The sequence below is a fragment of the Nannospalax galili genome, unplaced genomic scaffold, assembly GCF_000622305.1.
Source record: "Nannospalax galili isolate Female #2095 unplaced genomic scaffold, S.galili_v1.0 scaffold897, whole genome shotgun sequence".
Classification (NCBI taxonomy): domain Eukaryota; kingdom Metazoa; phylum Chordata; class Mammalia; order Rodentia; family Spalacidae; genus Nannospalax; species Nannospalax galili.
In genome coordinates this window covers 132,627-149,301 of record NW_008339656.1, presented here as the reverse complement: position 1 = coordinate 149,301, position 16,675 = coordinate 132,627, and the positions used below count along the sequence as shown (strand labels likewise).

General features: G+C 41.1%; 1 protein-coding gene across 3 annotated transcripts in view; it reads left to right on the top strand.

Annotated features, from left to right (window-relative positions):
* Tox3 (TOX high mobility group box family member 3) overlaps positions 1 to 13,081 on the top strand; it is a 102,543-nt gene extending 89,462 nt beyond the window's left edge. For 2 of the 3 annotated variants that reach the window (XM_008834359.2, XM_029564149.1), the window contains 4 exons: positions 832 to 1,101; positions 5,062 to 5,289; positions 7,032 to 7,112; positions 11,131 to 13,016. In XM_008834359.2, the coding sequence (XP_008832581.1) occupies positions 832 to 1,101; positions 5,062 to 5,289; positions 7,032 to 7,112; positions 11,131 to 11,868 (1,317 nt within the window). In that variant the 3' untranslated portion in view covers positions 11,869 to 13,016. Of the gene's footprint in view, positions 1 to 831; positions 1,102 to 5,061; positions 5,290 to 7,031; positions 7,113 to 11,130 lie in introns of all 3 variants that reach the window. The other variant, XM_008834358.2, reaches the window with a different exon arrangement.
* Positions 13,082 to 16,675: the final 3,594 nt, after the last annotated feature.

The following is a 16,675-nucleotide window of genomic DNA, read 5'->3' as shown; positions in this document are numbered from 1 at the left end:
GGGAGGAGAGAGAGAGATCCAAATCTTTTATGTGACTTCTCTAACAGGGAAGGCTACTTTTGAAGCTAGGGAAATAATTTTCAGAAAAAACTAATTCTGATGACCAAGTCCCCACCTGCCCTTTGCATATCTATTTAGAAATCCATTATGAGATTAAATTATGGTAGACTCAACAAAAGAAAGCAAAAACAAAGAGGATTTAAACGAAAGCATTGGTGCCTGATCCAAAAGACTCTGAATGACTTCCAGATGCCCTTGATGGTGTCATTCAGAATCACGATGACCCTGGCTAACCCAGAGGTGCACAGAAAGAATTTCCAGCAGCTGACAGTTGTTTCTCTAGCCAGTTCTCTCTGCTGGGAATGTCCATTTACTGAAGGATAGAGCAGAGGATGAACTTTCTTCTCACACAGCTGAAGGGAGGGTCATGGAACCAATTCTGGGTACAAGAAGGACACAGACCTGTTGGTGAACCCCCAAAGGGTTGGTTTCACCATAAGTTATCAGTTGTTTCCATGCTATCAGAATCCTCAATGGATACCAAGAATTTTTTTTTTCTTTCCTTTGGCAAATTGTCTTTTAAAAAAAATTGTCCAAGGACTGTTCTACAGTGAGACAGACTGGGCCACACCTTTGTATTCTGTGCTTCTGGCCTTTCAACTTTGCCATGGGTCTTAATATCTAATAAACCCATAGAGACCATATTCATGCAACAGGTTAGACCTGCCAAGGTTCCCACAGGCCCAACCCATCTAAGGAGAGGTTAGCCTTACAAGTCCATTGCTATTTGGAAAAACTAAAATCCTTTCCCTTTCACTGTTGTCTTTGTAGGATCAGAGCCACACACAAGTGTCACAGTATCGTCAGGATCCCTCCTTGATCATGAGGTCGATCGTCCACATGACAGATGCTGCTCGCTCTGGGATTATGCCTCCTGCCCAGCTGACCACCATCAACCAGTCTCAGCTCAGTGCCCAGCTGGGCTTGAATTTGGGAGGAACCAGTGTACCCCACACATCTCCTTCACCTCCAGCAAGCAAATCTGCCACTCCCTCCCCTTCCAGCTCAATCAACGAAGAGGACGCTGATGAAGCCAACAGAGTAAGTTCAAACTGCCTTCACATAGACCCCACCAGACAGTGGAGCCCACTCCCTGCACATGGCTGTGGATTTTGTTCGTGGTATTATCTTCTGTTTCTTCATGGAGTTAGAGAAAGATTTCAATCTTCACTCTTATTTTTGGTGGAAAGGGTACTGAAATGGAAATTGGAAGATCTGGTTTCTATGAACTGTAACACATTAGGCAAATCACTTAAGCCTTTTAGGCCTAACTTCCCTAATCTGCAGAAAGAAGAGTCTGCACTTTTCTTCCAGAGACTCTAGACTCTTCAGAAATTCTAAACTGCGCTGTTTCTGTTGATGCTGATATGAGAAGGCTTCATCCCATTCATTGGCTGACCACATTTCTGTAGCTTTGTGTGCCAATGACGGTCATCACTTGGTGGCTTTGAATCATTTTATGCTTTTGCTGTTTGTCACAGAAAGTATTTTTAAAGTACACAGATGGCAGGCATGACTTTTCTGAATGATTAAATGGGTGACACTAATGAGTGAGTATTATAGGAGTGCACAATTGCTTATTCTGCTTGTCTTAATGTTTGTCTTGTGGACCTATTCTGTGCTTTACATTTTACTTGATTCTAGTGACACGTTTTTTTATTATTTCTTTTTGTTTATGTGTTTGTGCACCACATGTGTGCAGTGCCCATGGAGGCCAGAAGAGGGTGTCAGATCTTCTGGAACTAGAGTTACAAGTGGTTGTGAATTGTCCAATGTGGGTGCTGGAAACCAAACCCAGGTCCTCTGGACAAACACACGTATTTAATAACTGAGCCATCTTGTCTCCAGCGCCTATATAAAGGTTTTTAAGGGGGCTGGAGATGTTTCTAGTGGTAGAGAGCTTTTCTAATATGGACAAGACTTGGGTTCAATCTCTAGTATCACAAAAAGAAAATCAAAAAAAAAAAAAGGGAGAATGATTGCCTGAGAGACCCCACTGGTTCTGAATAGCAATGTTTAAGACTAGTTCCAGATGTGATTTAGTGACATAATGGATGGATCTGGTGTGTTGAAATTATAATCTGTTCTGCTTGGGAGAGTGATTCGAGGAAGACTTTATTGAGAAGGTTGTATCTGAATTAGGTCTAAGAGGATGCATAAAAGTTTGTGAGGCAGAAGAGAGAAACCAACATTCTAATAGACAGAAGAATGAGGACCAGCAGAAAATATGTGTCAGTTTATGAGTGCCATGAAGGTTGATATGGGGAGGAAAGAAATAGATGAAGGGCTGGGTGTGCAGCTGCTCAGCTGGCTGGCTGTTGGGATTTACCATTGGCAAGCAGGGTTGGCATAAGCAAACCAATGCTTTAGAAAAATAACATGGCCTTCTGTAGAATGCCATACAAAGGGAGGGTCAAGGAAAAAAAGGAATCAGCTATAAGGCACTCTTGTGTTTGTTTGTTTGTTTTTATCAGAAGGAATGGGCATGAAGTGCCAGATGGATGAGATGCTGAAGAGGGTGAATTTCTAAGGCGTGTTGATGCAGTGGAATTTGAAGAAGAGCTAAATGGGGTTTTAGTTTGAGAACCAGCATGCATATCAGTAGATATGAGGATCAACCTAGAAAGAAAGACATGTCCCCACCCCAAGAAGATGGGCTTGACATACTGTGGTGGAATTTGAGGTGCTTGCATTTGGGACTGGAGCTCATTTCTTTGGAGCTGGAACTATAGATCTGGGGATCATGTGCACATAGGCGTGAGACATGGAGGGATCAGGAGTTCCTTGACAGCGTAAGGAGAAAGTCAGGCTAGAACCCTGAGCATCATTAAGTAGCAAATGGGAGGAGAGGAACTAGAGAAGACTGATGAACAGGAGAGGAGGGAGGTTAAGATACCAGGGAAGGCGAAGGGACTTCAAGATGGAGGTTTGGTCTTGTGACATCAAATCAGCACCCGGCTGGGCAGAGCTGACTATGGCAGGGTTAGCAATATCCTTTTTAGAAGGATTCGACTCTGAAGTGAGAGGTCATTGTAACAGAAACACCTAAGATGGGAGTTGCAGCTGCTTAGGCAAGTATGGCTGCTTTCATGTTTGGCTGGATTCCTTTCCCTGAACTCATGCATGTGGATCCCATGTCAAAGAGAAATTGTCCCTGTGACCCCAGCCTTACTCCATTTTAAGTGAGGGTCTAGTTTTCCTATGAAGATAACAAATCCAACTTGTTAGCTTTAAGACAACCTCTCAGAGAAAGGAAGATTAAAATGATCATCTGCTGACATTTGAATATTGCTTAACAGAAAATGAAATGCAACTCTTCCATTTGGGAAAAGCTATATGGGAAATTGCCATTGGCACTAACAGTTCCAAATTTTCTTCAAGGAACAGAGTAAAGTTGTTTGACTCGATTTAAAAACGTGTGTGTGTGTGTGTGTGTGTGTGTGTTTATGTTTCTTCCTTGTTGATGAAATGAATTTTTCATTGAAGAAAATTCTGACTTCAGTTAAAGATCTAACTGAAAGGTGTCTGATTCCCCTTCAAGTTCCAATTCTTTGAGTAGAATTAGGCAAGTTTTACTTATTCTGGAAGTTTGGAAAAAAGATCATAACGTTTGAGGAATTATCAAATTAACTGTGTAAGTTATAGAAACTGTCTTTTTGAAAGGGAGCAAGATGAATCCACTTGATTCCTGGGTAGATGCCACAATCATTCAAACAATAGGAATTTAGAAGGCGGCCACTGGTTCTCAAAGATTGAATGTTCAGTGCTCTCAGAAAAAGTTACTTATCAGTTTCCTCCCTAAGAATTGTAGTAATTGTATTAAATTCTAAATTACCCTCATTTAGAAATTTTTACAACTCTTGTAATATTTGAGTTAAGATTCAAGATCATTAAAATTCAATCTGTTAGTAACTCGAATCAATTACCATTCATCAGACCCAAGTCTGGCTTTTAAAACAGATTTTGTTGAACACTTGACGATTCTTGATGAAATTAACCACAAAATATATTTAATATAGTTGTATTGTAATCTAAAAGAGAAAAATACTCAAGGTTAGCGAGTCATTTTCCTTCCTTCCCTGATACATATCTTTCTGATATAGTCAACAAAAAGCAGATGGTAGTAACAAGTGAATATTAAGCTTAGTTGCTTATGAATTGGACCCATACCCATGTCGTAGCTGGGGTTCTAGCTTGAGAGTTCATACTGTGAATAGTTTGTCCGAGTGCAGCGCTGTCATACTCCAGTTACCTTATAGCCTTGGTGATTTTAAGTAGCAACTATTCTTTTACAGGTTTTTAATGTTATGAAGAGATTCTATTTCTTTTCTATCTGTAGTTAAAATGGTTTTCACGTTTTTATATTTCCTCATTATCTTGTCCTTTTGAGAGTCATTATTTTAGAAAATAAAGATGACCTTTCCCCTTTTTTGCGAGTGTAGTGATTGCAGCTAATTTCTATTTGACTTTCCAGAGGCTCATTAGCACAGCAACCTTCTTGTAAACACACGCGCGCGCGCGCGCGCACACACACACACACACACAAAGTAGCCTTACAAAAATCAGTTCTGACCAGTGACTTTGGCAGGGGGCCTCCATTATGTATCTGAATGTGACCCACATCCACATTCTTGTTAGGCCTTCCTTCTAAAACCTCTGAGAGTGTGAAATACTCAGTTTACGTGTACATGTGTAGCGTTGCATATATTCAGCGTCGCCTGGCATGGAGTGTTCTGGTTTTCATTACTCGTAACTGCTATTGAGAGCGTATGTTGCGAATGTGCTGAAGCTACTTCCGGGTCTCATTAATCAGTGTTCTAAATGCTAATCTCTGCTGTCCAGTTAACTCTAAGCAAATCTGCCCCTCCCCCGCTTTTGGTGGTGATTCATCTGTTGATGATGCTTAACAAAACCTTCAAAGAACAATTGTGGCTGTGAGTAAGTCTTGCTGCATTCTTTGCAAGTACATTCTAAGCAGTGAATTCTCTTCCTGCTTTGCAGGCCATTGGAGAGAAAAGAACGGCCCCAGATTCTGGCAAGAAGCCCAAGACTCCAAAGAAAAAGAAAAAGAAAGATCCCAATGAGCCTCAGAAGCCAGTATCAGCATACGCTCTGTTTTTCAGAGACACACAGGCTGCGATTAAAGGTCAAAACCCCAATGCAACTTTTGGAGAGGTCTCAAAAATCGTAGCGTCTATGTGGGATAGTCTCGGAGAGGAGCAGAAGCAGGTAAGGCAGACACCCACCACGGACACAGACTGAAGAAGTTGCCAGAATGTCCCTTACAGTCTTTTCGGAATGCATGCATCTTCCAATCTGGTCGCTTCTTAGGAAAGCCTGCCTGAGCTATGGAATTAAAACACACACGCAAATGAATCCAAACAACCTAGTTATATCGATTTCTAGTCAGTTTAAGGTGCACGTTCAGAATCCATTCACAGGAGACTTGGAAGGAATCCAGGCAGTAGCCTGCAAGCATAAACTTTTGATGATAATCTTTTCATTTTAAATAATGTGGAATTTTTCCCCCTTTGTGTAGAAAGGGCCCTACAAAGGGATTAGGTCCATCCCGCTTGCTTTTCCATTGATCATTTTTCTGAACCCTTGTGCTATCCTGGTGGGTTTCCAAACTTTGAAGCTGCCTCTGCAGGGCTCATTATTGTCGCTGGGCATTTGAAATTTTATTCCAAGTTCATTTTAAAGCTAGGCAGTGTGAGAGGTATTCAGAGATTAGGCATGCTGGTGGGAGATGCTTCCTCGGGGGCCTGGTCTCCTGGCTTGCTCAACTCCTCAGCACAAATGAAGAGAAGACTGGGGTCCTTGGGGCCTGGTCCTCCCCTGTTCCTTGCATAAAACTCCAATTACCATTAGTGGGAGCTAACTTTTATATAGCCACAGAAGAATAGACCTCTATTAGTGATAAAGTAGGATGAGGGTTTCAGGAAAGAAAAGCGGAAGAAACCCTGATTTCTCTCTGAAAATCATGAACTCATTCTTGGTAGCTTTATGCACTGGGATGGTGCAACTACCGAATTTTCCTGTTTGCTTGCCATGAGCGTACCACCATATCAGCACCCCGACTTCTAGGAATTCTGAGGGGTCTGCAAACTGCTGCCCCAAACTTATGTTTTCTGGAGAAAGAGAATTGTACTTTGGTCTAATAGCCAGCCGTCAGAGCATTTGAGAAAATGAAGCCCCAGTTTGTATAATATACTGCGATGTGTTCACGGAACTCCTTGCTCTCAGTTACGGAAGTCTCTGATCTTTATATTGTTTCTGACTTTTTATTTCTTCCAAAGAAGTCCAGGATTGAGAGGCCTTCATCTTTTCTCTTTTGTCTATATTTTATACATTTATTTTATTTGTTTATTTATTTATTTATTTATTTAGTGTGTACACGTTTGTGGGTACATGTGTGCAGGGGTCACAGCCTGTGTGTGGAAGTCAGAGGACAACTTTGGGTAATCAGTCTTTCCTTTCACCATGTGGGTCCAAGGACTGATGGGTTTCCTAGCAAGCACCTTTACCCACTGAGCCACCTCACCAACCCCTAGTGTTTGTTTTTAATGCTCTGACTTGGTGCAGTTTAGGAAGACACAGGAAGGAAAGAAGACATGGTTGGGGAAACCCACTCCTTACTAGAGTTTAAGCCACTGAAGAAAGTTCATTCTTAGGGCTCGTTTGCCACCTCAGCACCAGGGTCCTGCTGCAACTCTTGTGAGTTGCGAACATGGCAACCTGAGACCATTTTGTCACTCACAACGGTCAACATCAGAATCAGGCTCTGGTGTGGGTGGCCAGGCTTTTGTCTGAATGTCTCTGTGTGCCGGTGTGTGCAACTTTTGAAAACCAAAGCCGGGGAGACCAGCTTTTTGGGTGAGCTATGTTTATGTGACCTAATTTGTGCCACAGTTTTAGAGCTGAGAATTTATAGCCTAAAGGTGGTGTTGATTGTGGTCTTATTTTAATAGGTGTATAAAAGGAAAACAGAAGCTGCCAAAAAAGAGTACCTGAAGGCCCTGGCTGCGTACAGGGCCAGCCTCGTTTCCAAGGTAAAGCTGCGCGCAGTGTGGAGAGTGGCTCTGTTCCCCTAGGGGCTGGTGAGGAAGCGCCCGAGCAGCTCACACTGGTTTCCATTAGAGACTACCCGCTCGCTGGCACCGAATATAGGAGTTCCTTTAAGCTGCTGGGTCTAAATGATGGCTAAAGGATTCTCTGTGCTTTATATATGTGTTTGCAGCTGTATAGAGAAATTTTAAATGGCCCCTTGTTCTTTCTTTTTGTCGGGGATTGGAATCTGGGTTAATGTCCTCTCTTTAAAACTGGAGGTGTTATTTGCTGGGCCTTCTTGAACATTCCATAAATTCTCCAGTGGTTATATGATCATAATCGGCAACGGTGCATTTTGACCAGTTGTTTCACATCATATAAATAAATAAACCTCATGATTATTTAAAACAGAATTATGTTCCAAGTACTAAGACACAAAGTATATGCATTGACTGTACAATGGACCCTGATGTATTATAAAAGGTACTGATATCCCAAAGCAAACACTACTCTAGGTTTTATTACCTTGATCCAAAAGAAGTGTAATCTTTTATTTATTTATTTATGTATTTATTGATTTGTTTGTTTGTCTTTGGCAGTCCTAGGGATTGAACCCAGAACCTCATGCGTACTGGGCAGGCACTCTGCCACTGAGTGACACCTACAGACCCGAGTTCTTATGTTCTTTTAACAATCCATGCTGTCTTTGCTTTGGAGCGTTAGATGGGCTTTGGGGAGAACAGTTTGAATTACATGCTTTTGCAGTGGCTGCATCTCCTTGGGAAGCGGAGATTTCATTTCATTGTTATTGTTGTCTCAAGCAGACCTAGGGCCTCCAATCCCTGCTGAAGGGGCCGACTCCCTTTCCTCTCTTATTCACCTGAGTTGTTTCTTCTTTGGGTGATGACCTGCCACTGGCAGCTGTTCTGAATCAGATCAACAGAGGTCCCTCTGCCTTTGTTGACAGCTCTCAGGACACTTCCCACTTCATCAGCGAGAGAGAACATTTATCAGGTCAATAGCAAAACCCCTTTTCTGAGACTCTGGAAGACCCACACTGAAAAGACTCTGAATCTGAGACACATGGAGAGAAAGTAGGTTGTGTGGGCTACAGACCTTAGGTGTGTGCAACCACATAGAGGTAGAGTCAGAGGTTAATTAGGTGGAGATCAATGAGCAGAGTAACAGGGTGCACTTCGTAAGAGGATCGGCCTTTCATTCATTTACCCAGAAGCAAGTATAGATGGTCTTTGTGTATTACAGCATGAATAATTGACCACACATGGGTTGAAGCCAAGAACCAGTATCTCAAAAGGAAATAGCAACTACTATTGGGCTCCTGGAGTCTGTGACTGACGTAGAAGGAATAAATTAAAAGTTACACATTGTGACAAGAGTCAGGATCAGAAATAGTTCCAAGTCCACTTTAATGACCCTAAAAATCCCCTCAAATAACAATAGGACATAATTTAAAAGGATTAATCTGAAATACTGTTAATTTTTTATATCTTAGTGAATCATGTTCAGAGGGACTTAGGATTTAGAGGTAGAGGCCTGGGAGTTAACTAAAGTAATACTTGAGGTGTTAGTTTAGGATACTTTCAACCTCACCCAAAGCATGAAGTAACCACTGACATGGTGACCTCCTAGGAGACAGCATCTGATGGTACGAGATTGACGACTGTGCCACTTGGAAGAACTGACTTTGTTTGGAGAGTGAAGGTTTGGCTCAGTGGTAGAATGAGTGCTTAGCATCTTAGCATGCACAAGGTTCTGGATTCCATCTCCAGTGTTCCCCTGAAAAAGAAGAGGTGGCTCTGTTTTGGATGCCAAGAATTAAAGAGATGATCACTTGAAGACTACCAGAGTTCCCTACATGATGGTGGCAAATGCAAATCAAATCCCACTGGAGTGATTCAGAGAAACTGGTGGACTAGAATTTGGAGGCAGAAGATCTTAGTTCTCAAATATAGGGCATGAAAGAGAGGCCAGTTTTAATCTCTGTACTCTCTGTGGAATATTCATCCAAAGGGTGGGATTATAGAAAGCAAGATTTCAGCCTCAAAATTAGAAATAGCAGTAGGCAGTCCTCCTATTCCTGTTTAATTTAGGCCTCTAATACAGAGCCTAGTGTCTCCAGCCCAAGCTGTGACTCTACTGTCACAAAATTTCTGTTTCTTCAGAGAAATTAATAGAAGCTTACAAATAAACTTTAAAGGACTAAAAATGACAGACACCTTCAGAGTCACCAGCTCAGCTCCATTTACCATTGAAGTAACACCTTAAATGTGTCATAATGCCGTTGCCCAGGGTCAAATATAGTTTCTTTATGGTTTTTTCCTTAAAAGTAGTCTGATAATTTTTAAATATGAGCATACCCGAGAGTTATATTTATAGGATTGTATGTATTCCATTTTATAAGTCATATGATGATTTTTAAGGATAATTCTGCATAATCTTCTTCCCTAAGCCTTTAGAATGGGGCCTTCTAGGAATATTCAGCTACACTGGGTTGTTGTGTGAAAGATAATTGCCCACACATAGAAGGGTGGTTCAAACTGGAGTCACCAGCTACACTGGGTGACTCTATGAGGTTATCTCTCAGATTCTTTCCAATAGCAGAATTTTATAAATCTGAGTTGCAAAACTCTAGAAGTAGAAACCTGATTGATAAAGCTGTCTCATGACTTCTTGGCTTGCTAGGCTGCCCACCTTCCTCAGAGAAACCCCTGAGGGATGGGAGTGCAGCCTAGTGGTAGGACACCTACCTCGCAGATAAGAGGCCCTAGGTTCAATTCCCAGTACCATGAAAAAAAAAAAAAGTGAACAAATGAGAAAAACTTGATTTTGTGAAAAATAAAAGGAAAAACCATCTTTAAGGTGAAGTATTCCAATAACTGTTGTATTTGTAAAAGAAATTATTTTTGTGGAATTGCATGTTTTAGGCACAAAATAAATTATGTAGATTTTCTCTACATTGAGACCTAGATCCATCAAGTATTGTTTAATGGGTTATTGAGTTACATGAAGTTTGAACATTCTGCTTTCATATCTGACTTTATTAATGTGGGATATCTTCGAACATAGTTGGTGAGCTTAAAACACTTTGAAGTCATGAAGTACTTCCATTTGATATCTCTGAACAATCTGGTTATGGTTTTCTATATTTGAGTGAGTGCTGTTGTAAATAATTATGCAAAGAGGGCTCTGATATTTTCTAGCAGTGTAGTTTTCTGGTGTATAGTAGCAGTTACTACAGAGTACTTCTCAAGAGCCAGACATAGTTCTAAATGCCTATTATATGAGTTAATTTAATTCTCACAACTTCTACAAAAGTTTGATATCATATAATGCCATGTCAAGGAAGGGGGAAACTAAGAAATGAGTGGATGAATAAACATGTTCAGGAGAGAGTTGTACATTAGTGGAGCTATAATTCATTTCCTTTCGATAACATGGTGCTTCAATGGAGAAGTTAGAACAGACTTGGATGCTGAAGACCTGTTTCTAAAAATATGTGTATCTTTTGACTTTTACCCCAGTAGTGCTAACAACCAGCCACAAACCCAGCTGTGACTTACAAAGATGAGCTTTATCAGAGAGTGCCAGGCAGCTGGCTGGTGCATCATATCTAGGACTGCTCTTCCACCTGGTCGAAGGGGAAGCAGCCAGAGTCACGAGCACACATGTGGTTGAATGGCTGGCAGCAGACTGGCTCCTGGGTCTTACATATGTGGTGGTGGTAGACTGAAAGAGTGAGTGGAAGGGTGTGCTGTCGTGGGCCATCAACACAGGACTGGGGCAGTGGCATTCTTATCCCATCCCAGTGGCCAAAGCAAAGTACTGTACTAGCCCAGATTCACAGTGGAAAGCATTTGACTCTATCTCTGGGAACAGCTGAACGGTCATATGACAAAGGCCATGGAGACAGGGAAGCATGAATAATGATAACTGTTTTTTGAGTTGGTTTATAGAGTTCATAGAGTCTAACGTGCTGGAACTTTCTCCCTTTACATGCAGGCTGCTGCCGAGTCTGCAGAAGCGCAGACCATCCGTTCGGTCCAGCAAACCCTGGCATCAACCAACCTGACATCCTCACTCCTTCTGAACACACCACTGTCTCAACATGGAACCGTTCCAGCCTCTCCTCAGACTCTCCCACAGTCGCTCCCTAGGTCAATTGCTCCCAAACCCTTAACCATGAGACTCCCCATGAGCCAGATTGTCACATCGGTCACCATTGCAGCCAACATGCCGTCGAACATTGGGGCTCCACTGATAAGCTCCATGGGGACGACCATGGTTGGCTCAGCAGCCTCCACCCAGGTGAGCCCTTCGGTGCAAACCCAGCAGCATCAGATGCAGCTGCAACAGCAACAGCAGCAGCAGATACAGCAGATGCAACAGCAGCAACTACAGCAGCATCAAATGCATCAACAAATCCAGCAGCAGATGCAACAGCAGCATTTCCAGCACCACATGCAGCAGCACCTGCAGCAGCAGCAACAGCAGCATCTGCAGCAGCAGATCAACCAACAGCAGCTGCAGCAGCAGCTGCAGCAGCATATCCAGCTGCAGCAGCTGCAGCACATGCAGCATCAGTCTCAGCCTTCTCCCCGCCAGCATTCCCCTGTCACCTCACAGATCACATCCCCCATCCCGGCCATCGGCAGCCCCCAGCCAGCCTCTCAGCAGCACCAGGCTCAAGTCCAGTCTCAGACACAGACTCAAGTCTTACCGCAGGTCAGTATTTTCTGAAGACGCACGTGGCACGCGGATTTGAGCGCACCTCGGAGAGTGGCATAGGAGGGAAGATGTTCCGGGCTGAAACTTGTATGTTGATGGTTATGCAGAAGTGTGCAACAGATCAAACGGTCCTCTCAAGTGTCTATTAGATAGGCAATAAGAACTACAGTGTAGCTGGGTAACATCCTTTAGCTGACTATACATCATTTTGTTTTTAAACAAGAAAAGCTGTGCTCTTTCATGTGCTGCCTTTTTATTTATTCAGGCTATACCTACAGTATGTGAATCAAACTGTTAATATGGTGGCCATAAGCTGGCCTCTCCGAGTCACAGATTAATAGCCTTATTTTTTCCAGAAGTGAGTAAACCGCACTTCCAGGCTATTTGAACTTCCGAAGCCCTAAATAAATAATAAATAAATAAAAAGCACAGTTGTAACTACCTGAAATAGGAAGGTCGAGTTTCATACAAACTTTGTATGATGTGCATAGTTGGTGGCATTTTTTTGTCATGAAAAAATAATGTAAATCACAGACTTTTGCCAAAGCTCTTATTTTTTTTCCTAAATCTCTCCAGAAAAAATGCAAGTGATTAGATTCAGCTATTGATTTATTTACTTATTTCTACTTTGTATTCATGACTTTTCCAAACCAAACCACAGTATATGTTGTAACAATATCTGTGACCACTGTTAGCCCATTATGTTCATTCCAATTAGAAGGAAAGAAATGTGAATACTATATTCCGTGTATTGAGTGACACGTTTCGAAAAATAAAAACACTGTATTTTTAAAAGGGAAATGCACTTAAATGAAACAGTTATTACAAAAGTTAAGATTTAAAAAGAAAAAGCAAGAGTTTTTATTATGATGTAATACTGGTAGAATATTTAAAAGGCACACTCCATCTGAATAATCAATGTAAATATTTTCTTTCAAAGTTGTAAGTTTTCATATCATGTGTTGTAAAGTTTTCCTAAACGAGGCTTTAATGTAAAACTGGTGACATAAACCATTCATTGCTACATTGCTTATTGTGTTTTTATGCTGTTTTATACTTTTTTATGAGTTACGATAGCAGCAATTAAGTTGTTTGTATTTTGCTTAACTAAAACAAAAATGCTTTTATCTTGCTATAGAATAAACACATTTCAGTAAAAACCGTGGACTGTATTTTGATGCAACGACAAGGAAACTGTTCACTTTTCAAATAAAATGATCTATCAAATTTCACTCTTGGTTCCTTGACTACCTTGAGATGGGAAACGCAGCTCATAACCAGCTCCTTGGGACCTTGAGCATTGTCCTCTGTTTTCATTTGGGAACACAACATTCATGACCAAGAATTTGGATTTCACAGCCAAAAACCAGGGCTCTGAAAAAAGATGGGAAATATTTTTGTAATTGTCTTTTTGTTAAGATAGAAGTGCAAAGTAAATACAGGGCAGATAACGATTTCCTCAGTTTAGGGCCAGGCTAGCCTGACATTGTGCTGTCACTGCTATTAAAATGAATGGCAAACCCTAATTTTAAAGCCAAAATCATTATTTCAGCGCCTAGTTCCCCCTTTCTCTGCTCTATAGTGGCTTCTCTTCGAGAGCCTTGTGACCATGATCCCCAGTTGTCTTGCATGATTAATTACAGCATCTGTTCTGTCAGAAGCTATAATGAAGAGGTCTTGATAAAAATTGCAAATTACCACTGGCAACAGTCTTAAACTGCTTATGATAAAATGAAAATTAAAAACAGCAAGTGTCAACCCTGACTAGAATCCTAATCTGGAAAAAATGAAGGTGTGCAAGACTCAGTCCATCCCTGCTCCATTCAAGACAATCAGAAATAATAGACTATGGAGTCCTCAAAGTTGTTATATTTCAAAGAATATTTACTGTATGTTGTGGGTTATGAATAATGAATTTCGCTTTCAATATTTCATAATCCTCTCATATTCTGTATTATGTACAAATATTGAACAGCAAGAGATTCTAATTATAAATTTATAGATTTCTTGGTGTAGAAAAATTTATGTCTAAATTGAAGCTTTTCATAAGATGTATTAGCTGACAGGTATCAGTGTTCAAACAGTCTTAGGAAGATGCCTAATCACATCTACAAGGGAGCAATTGTGCTCCACAAAGAAATTATCTGCCTGTAACAGACCCATCAGTAGCAGAGCTGATGGTAAAGATTTTCTGTGAATTGAAACCACCATTACATAACAATAAGAACCATTTGATATTCTGTTGTGAAACCTTTAGACAAATGTCTTCAAAATTAATTGCTAAACTACATGTGACAGTAATTGTGTGTTAGTTCCGTAATTGTCATTTTGAAAACCCATGAAGTATTGCTTGGGAAAAAAAAATGTCAGGAGCGATAAGACTTAATTGCAAGTGAAGTCTGTTTTCACTGTTTGCAGTTAGAGGCAGGTGTTGTAACATCTATTAAATGATTTTATAAATCTTAGATTTTATCACATTTGATTAAATGCTATTAAGCCACTGACGGTCAATCCTGGGAAAGGGATAAAAAGGTAGTTTAATTACTACAGTTAAAAAAAGTATCAGACAAAACTTTATTTAATATGTCAAAAGACTCGACTCTGGTAAAGAATCCCTGACTCTTGTTACCAGGTTATTGTTCTCAGAATTCACAACATGAGTCACCTTGTATTTCAATTTGTATATGTGACTGGTTTCTAGTCCTGAGACTTAAATGCTCAGCACACTTTTTTTTTAATAGGTCAGAAATAAATCAGGGTAATGAAAAATCAGCACGAGAAATGTGGTACCTGATTGGCCTAGACCTCTTAAGTGCTACATAGACATTACAGACCCCTTCCCCAGGCTCCATCTCCATCACACACACACACACACACACACACACACACACACACACACACACACACCTTGCCTCTCCCCTGCTGTCGGGACATTATTTTATTACCCTGGCTAAACATTTTCTCTTTCTGCATTAACCTGTACTGCCATCTGATGAAAGAGCATAAGGGTTTTCATTTTTAGCTGACGTGGGGTCATTAGTTCCTAACTCAAAGAACCCAAGCTTAAATGCCTTCATGCAGCATAATTTCTGTAATATATTACCACCTGACGGAGATTTGAAAGCTATCGAGACAGATGGATTCATATCTCAAGTTTAAGTAGGAGTCCTCTGCTCTCCATTCAGCAGGCTGCAGACCTCTGAATAGTCTCTTTTCCATTTCTCACTTCATGGAGCATTTTCAGCACTGGACTTCAGTCTAACCTTTCCTCCCCCTCACCCACCCCCTTTGTTTGGCTTTTGTTTTGCAACAGCTGTTATTATCGTTTTTGGTCAGCTGTGATTGCTGGAGGCAAAATAGGACCAGATGGTGTTTTGCTATGCATGAATGGAGCGTTAGAGGAGTTGGGACTGAATAGGCCAAGTTTGAATGGTGTCTATGCACCACCTGCCTGCCTTAGCTGTGGTGTACACATCACAGTAGCATGATCTGTCTCAGACCTACTAGAATCGGATGGGAAAGCGGAGAGCTGGGGTGGATTCTCCCCATATTTATTGATCTTCCATGCACTAAGAGAATAATGCACTGTACAGTCGATTTGAGTTAATTGCATGTGACAAAGCATGGACATGTACTCTATCACTCTAGAATTCTGGTTCACTTTAAGGATTTTACTGCTTTCTAACACATACGCACACAGACAGAGAGAGAGAGAGAGAGAGAGAGAGAGAGAGAGAGAGAGAGAGACACAGAGAGACACAGAGAGAATATTCATGGGTAAGTAGGTACAAGTTAAAAAGAATATTAAAATAATAGATGTAAGTACGAATTTGAGGCTGAGGTTGGGGAGGAAAGTACCGGAAGACACTTTGAAATATTATTTGTATCAGTCAATCATGCAAGGCAAAGAAATCTACAATTTTAACATAAGCAGGAGCTCTCAAAGGTGTAGGTTATACATCGAATATAACGTGTAAAAAACCATGGAGATAGGCAACCAGAATTGAATTTTCTTAGAAAATACTCTTAACCATAGACGTTTTTCTCCTTCTTCCCTTCAAGTATAGTTAGCTTTACTGAACTAGCCTCAAGGATAAACATGCCCCCTGAATGTTAAAGCGGGTGGATGGATGAGTTTCATCTGTGTAAACTGTGATCCTACAGGTGTGTGGGCTGTGTGTGTTGGTGTGTGTTCCTGGGGAGAAGCTTAACCATTCTGGAGATCTGGAATCAGATAATGCAGGCAGTCAGTTCCATTTGCCTTAGGCCCTAATTACTTAAATTTACTTCTGCAAAGCACTGTGATAGGCCCCGGGAGAGGCAGGATAAATAGCACCTTCTGTTTACTTTGTGTATGTTTGAAATTTTCTGTAATAAAGATTTAAAAAATCATAACAAGGCCATCCTTCACTTGAGGAGTTCTCAGTTTTTATTGGGGCAGGGAAAGCAACACTACACAGAATGATTAAGTATGCCAACAGGAGACATAAAACAAATGTATGTGATTTTCGTTTTAATCTGAGAAAATGAAAATTCTTATTAGAAAAGGGAGAGATTGCATTGGCTAGGGGTATTAGAGAAAGCTGCATGAAATTACTGACATTTAAGAAATGCCTTGAAGGTTGGCGTGGATATCTGTATGTAGTCCAAGAAGGAAGTCTTGGTCTGAGGAGGAGACATCTCTTACCCACGGGACTGTAGGAGAAAAGGTCCGGGCTGGAGGTGCAGGCGTTTCCAAACAGCAGTGTGTCCAGCAAAGATGGACGCATGGCTTTTGCAAAGGTGAGCAGGAGAAAGTACTGGAGAGAGAGTTTGGGGT